The 5,582-nt window shown below is 49.0% G+C and overlaps 1 protein-coding gene across 1 annotated transcript; it reads right to left on the reverse strand.

Moving 5' to 3' along the window:
• Positions 1–3,386: 3,386 nt before the first annotated feature.
• LOC134287033 (uncharacterized) lies at positions 3,387–4,706 on the reverse strand. The gene is made up of 2 exons (XM_062848746.1): positions 3,780–4,706; positions 3,387–3,707 (listed from the first exon to the last, which is right to left on the reverse strand). The coding sequence occupies exon 1, from the start codon at positions 4,624–4,626 to the stop codon at positions 3,976–3,978; it is 651 nt and encodes a 216-aa protein (XP_062704730.1). The 5' UTR covers positions 4,627–4,706; the 3' UTR covers positions 3,387–3,707; positions 3,780–3,975.
• Between the last annotated feature and the right edge of the window lie 876 nt (positions 4,707–5,582).

Raw genomic sequence — 5,582 nt, forward strand, 5'->3', positions numbered from 1 at the left:
TAAGAATATACTTATAGGATTTTTTAAGCATTTTGAAAAAAAAATAATGTGGGGTAGTGAGGATTTATTCAAATAAATCCTGAACAGATTAACCATAGTAAGATGTTCGGGTTAATATAACCCAGACAGGCTCGCTGAACGCAAACTGCGCAATCGTGGTGCGTCTAGCCTAACATCTTAGGATGGTTAGGTTGATCTTCTTGAATAACGTTGGGATCCAGTAGAACTTCTGCAGAACTCTATACAAATATCAATCGGAATTGAGGGGCCCAGATACAGAGGGGTGTAAGAGACCATTTTGTCGATTTTTGCTGTTTTGCTGATATTTTAATGGTGGCTCATTTGAAACGACATTCTTGTTTTATGAATCTTTGACAAAATTGTGCCTCTCCTCTCTCCTTATCTTAGCGTCCCAACTGAGACAAGGCCTTCACCACAGCTTCTCAGTGTTCTATGAATGATCATACAGTATATGCATATCGTTTGGCAGGCACGAAGATGCCCTACATACATACATTTATTTGTTCAACATCACATTTAAGACAAGACATAATCAACAATAGTACGCCACAATACTCGGTTTGTGGCTGCCGCTCTCCATCCTCGGTCGCGCCCGATGCTCGCCAGGTCACGCTCCACCTGGTCCGCCCATCGTGCTCTCTGCGCTCCACGCCTTCTTGTGCCAACCGGATTAGTTGCAAACACCAGCTTTGCAGGGTTGTTGTCCGGCATTATTGCAACATGCCCTGCCCACCGTATCCTTCCGGCTTTGGCCACCTTCTGGGAGCTGGGTTTCGCCGTAAAGTGTAGCAAGCTCGTGCTTCATCCTTCTCCGCCACACCGTTCTCCTGCGCACCGCCGAAGATCGTCCTTAGCACGCGTCGCTCGAAAACTCCGACTGCTTGTAGGTCCTCCTCGAGCATGGTCCATGTCTCGTGCCCGTAGAGCACCAACGTTCTTATTAGCGTTTTGTACATGGTGTACTTGGTGCATGGGTGAATCTTTTTTGACCGCAGTTTCTTCTGGAACCCATAGTAGGCCCGACTTTCGCTGATGGTGCGCCTTCGAATTTCACGGCTCACGTTGTTGTCAGCCGTCAGTAAGGATCCGAGGTAGACGAATTCCTCCACCACATCGAAAGTATCCCCGTCTATCGTAACATTACTACCCAGACGGATCCGGTCGTGTTCGGTTCCGCCTACCAGCATGTACTTTGTTTTTGAGGCATTCACCACCAGTCCAACCTTTGCTGCTTCGCGTTTCAGGCGGGTGTACAGCTCTGCCACCGTTCCAAATGTTCTTGCAATAATGTCCATGTCGTCCGCAAAGCACACAAATTGACCGGATTTAGTGAAAATCGTTCCCCGGCTGTTGAGCCCTGCTCGTCGCATCACACCTTCCAGAGCGATGTTGAAGAGTAGGCATGAGAGTTCATCACCTTGTCTCAGTCCCCGGCGAGATTCGAATGAACTGGATAGTTCACTCGAAACCCTTACGCAGTTTCGCACACCGTCCATCGTTGCTTTAATCAGTCTAGTCAGCTTCTCATGAAAGCCGTTTTTGTCCATGATTTTCCATAGCTCGGCGCGATCGATACTGACGTATGCCGCTTTGAAGTCGATGAATAGGGGATGCGTTGGGACCTGGTATTCACGGCATTTCTGGAGGATTTGCCGTACGGTGAAGATCTGGTCCGTTGTCGACCGGCCGTCGATGAAACCGGCTTGATAACTTCCCGCGGACTCATTCGTTTTAGGTGACAAACAACGGAAGATGATCTGGGATAGCACTTTGTAGGCAGCATTTAAAATGGTGATCGCCCTGAAGTTCTCACATTCCAAATGGTCGCCTTTCTTGTGAATGGGGCAGATTAACCCTTCCTTTCACTCCTCCGGTAGCTGTTCGGTTTCCCAGACCCTGACTATCAGTCGATGCAGACAGGTGTCCAACGTTTCTGGGCCCATCTTGATGAGTTCAGCTGCGATACCATCCTTACCAGCTGCTTTGTTGGCTTTGAGCTCGTGAATGGCATCCTTAACTTCCCTCGGCTTGCGAGTTGGTTCATTTCCGTCCTCCGTTGTACTGGCGTCGTCGTTTCCTCCGTTGCCGTGGTCTCCCGTGCCTACGTTCTCCACGCCGTTCAGGTGCTGGTCGAAGTGCTGCTTCCACCTTTCGATCACCTCACGTCCGTCCATCAAGAGGCCTCCGTCTTTATCCCTGCATATTTCGGCTCGCGGCACGAAGCCGTTGCGGGATGTGTTGAGCTTCTGATAGAACATCCGTGTTTCTTGGGAACGGCACAGCAGTTCCATTTCTTCACACTCCGCTTCTTCCAGGTGGCGCTTTTTCGCCCGAAAGAGGCGGGTCCGCTGTTTCCGCTTCTGCTTATAACGTTCCACGTTCTGTCGAGTCCCTTGCTGCAGCATTACCGCCCGTGCTGCGTTCTTCTCCTAAAAAACCGTTCTCCACTTTTCGTCGAACCATTCGTTCCGTCGATTCCGTTCCACGTACCCGATGGTGTTCTCGACTGCGTCGTTGATGGCTGCTTACACTGTACTCCAGCAATTCTCTAGAGGGGCCTCATCGAGCTCGTCCTCGTCTGGCAACGCGGCCTCGAGATTCTGCGCGTATGCTGAGGCGACATCCGGCTGTTTCAGTCGCTCTAGGTTGTACCGTGGTGGTCGCCGGTACCATACATTGTTGATGACGAGGAGTTTTGGGCGCAGTTTGACCATCACCAGATAGTGCTCGGAGTCGATATTGGCGCCACGATAGGTCCTCCTGACGTCGATAATGTCGGAGAAGCGCCGTCCGTCAATCAGAACGTGGTCGATTTGAGATTCCGTCTGCTGCGGTGATCTCCAGGTGTAACGATAAGTGAGGCTGTGTTGGAAAAAGGTGCTGCGTATGGCCATATTTTTGGAGGCGGCGAAATCAATGAATCGTAGGCCGTTTTCGTTCGTCTGCTGGTGGGCGCTGAACTTACCATTCGTCGGTCTGAATTCCTCCTCCTGGCCTACCTGAGCGTTTAAAAGATGCCCTACATATGCCCAATGAAATTACCTTTACAAATTGTTCCTGGGCCGAACTGGAATCGAACCCAACCCGTCATTTTAACAAATAGTGACAGAGTTTGTTTCAGTTGGTATAGCACGTCAAGAGGCGGAAGAAGAAAAAGAGGTTAAGGGGAATATATGACGAAGCCATACCTCGAATTTTCAAGAGCACAAATCTAAAGAACCGAATGTCGGTTTGAGCTGAAATGTTGATCGATTAGTTACCCGCTGGTGGTGACCAATCGATCAACTTTTCAGCTCAAACCGACATTCGGTTCTTCAGATTTGTGCTCTTGAAAATTCGAGGTATGGCTTCGTCATATATTCACCTTGTTGGTAGAGGAAAAAATCTCGCAGCAGGCTTCAATTTGCGCAGCTCAAAGCTAAAAGAAATGCAACTTTTATTTTCATGTTTTAAGGGAATTCATATCGTACATACATTTTGTCTTTCCTTACCGGCTCAGGACTCTAGCCGACGCGGAGGAATTACTATTCACCACCTAAACAACAACCAAGTAATGGTAATCCTATTTAATACAGTATTATGTAATCATCTGGGTAATACTCTTTACCTGTGCTATTTACTACGGTAACGCAGAGGGAATTATGCTACAGTGGGTTCAGAAGTGGGACTTGATCTAGTAATCGGACCTACAATATGGATCATGTAATTAGCATAACCTACTCCCAATACCCAAATTAGAAAGTCTGCTTGCCACTCACATAGGTTGTGCTACGATTTCACAAAATCACCATATGCAACCGTGTCTAGCACACATTAGTCCGAAACACTCCTAATAATATATAATCTGATAAATCTCACAAAATATTCGTATTTTTCAATTCACAATTTCATGGAAACAGCTTTAGCAATTCATTCGCCATGCATCTGCTTCTCTGGCTATTGTCTGGATGACAATCAGTTTCGAACATATTCTGTCGTCGACACTGACGGCTTGTCGTTGTCCGTGCTGCCAGAACATCCCCCGCCCCGTGGATCGAGGGGAGGGTCCACCGTAGATCCACCAAGTTCCATCATCGCCAACTTTACAACTGGACGCTTCAACTTACCGGTTGTTGTCCGCACAATCGCTTGTCGAACTCTGCCATCCTTGCCAGAAATTATTTCATCTACAATACCTCTCGTCCACGATCTTCGCTTGCCTTCTGCCACATAGACGAGGTCGCCGACCTTCAGAGACCTGACTTCATCCAGCCACTTAGTCCTCCTGTTGATAGTTGGAAGATACTCTTTCGACCATCGCTCCCAGACGTCGTTCGCTAGATGCTGAGATCTTAGGAAGCTACTCCGCAGGACACATCCTAGATCGACCGGCGGTTCCATAGGCACGTGCGCACCAGACGAACATCCGAATATAAAATGATTTGGAGTCAAGGCTTCGGAATTATTCATCTCCTGCGGCATGTAGGTGAGCGGTCGGGAGTTAATCAACCCCTCTACTTCGACAAGCGTTGTCCACAATATTTCATCGGTCAATTTGCGCCCATCGTCCAACGTAGTCATGCCTTCTTTTACGCTCCGCACCATTCGTTCCCACACTCCGCCCATGTGTGGAGCGGAGGGGGGATTGAAGGACCATTTGGTTCGCGCATCGGTGAAAGTACCGGCGCAACCAAGAGCTATTTGCTTTTGTAGTTCGCTTTTGTAGTGTATCGCTTTTCTCTGCGCCGACCAACGGGCACTTCCAATGGGCCCATGTAATCGATGCCAACGTAACTAAAGGGTCGGACGTTCGGAGTCAATCGGTGTTCGGGTAAAGGTGCCATTCGAGGAGGAAACGGTTTACACTTGCGTACCTTGCAAGCGATACAATTCCGGCTAACGTTTCCAACAGCCGAGCGTAGACGCGATATCTCGAAGCGTTGACGAACTTCGTTAACGACCGTTTCTGTGTTCGCGTGGCCGCATTGATGATGGTAGAACTCCAACAATAGCTGGGTAATCTGATTGTCCCTGGGGAGTATTATAGGGAACCTCACGTCAAAGTTCGCGTGGGCAGCGGCAGCTGTCCTTCCTTCCATTCGAACGATTCCGTATTCGTCGGCGAACGGTGACAGTTTATACAGCGGGCTGCTCTTTTCGATGGACTTCCGTTCCGCGACAGGCTGATCGCGGTTCTTCAACAGGGTTCGCATTTCATCCGGATAGCATTCGCTTTGTGCCGTTCTCCATAGAAAGCACTCTGCTCGCTGGAACTCTTCTTGCTTCAGTGGCACACCACACGAGGGAACCGACCGTTTGAGACATTTCACTTGGTTTATAGTTGCTGGGATAGTCTCTATTGGCCGCCCAAGAACGCGCAATCGACAGTTGCTGATGAAGCGATATAGGCAGGCTACAGTTCGCAGTAATACGCTCCACTTCGAGATCCTTGAAACATCTATAATCGTGGCGGGCAGCGAGATGTGAGCTAACACGAAACTCGTCCGCAACTCTTCGGCTGTGTTCGTCTTCACTCGTTGTTGCGGCCACTCATCTTCAGAAAGGTAGAGAAACGCTGGTCC

This window comes from Aedes albopictus, chromosome 2 (genome assembly GCF_035046485.1).
Source record: "Aedes albopictus strain Foshan chromosome 2, AalbF5, whole genome shotgun sequence".
Lineage (NCBI taxonomy): Eukaryota > Metazoa > Arthropoda > Insecta > Diptera > Culicidae > Aedes > Aedes albopictus.

Coding starts and splice junctions, on each gene's coding strand:
- LOC134287033 (XM_062848746.1), bottom strand. CDS start 4,626: ATGGGCGGAGTGTGGGAACGAATGGTGCGGAGCGTAAAAGAAGGCATG.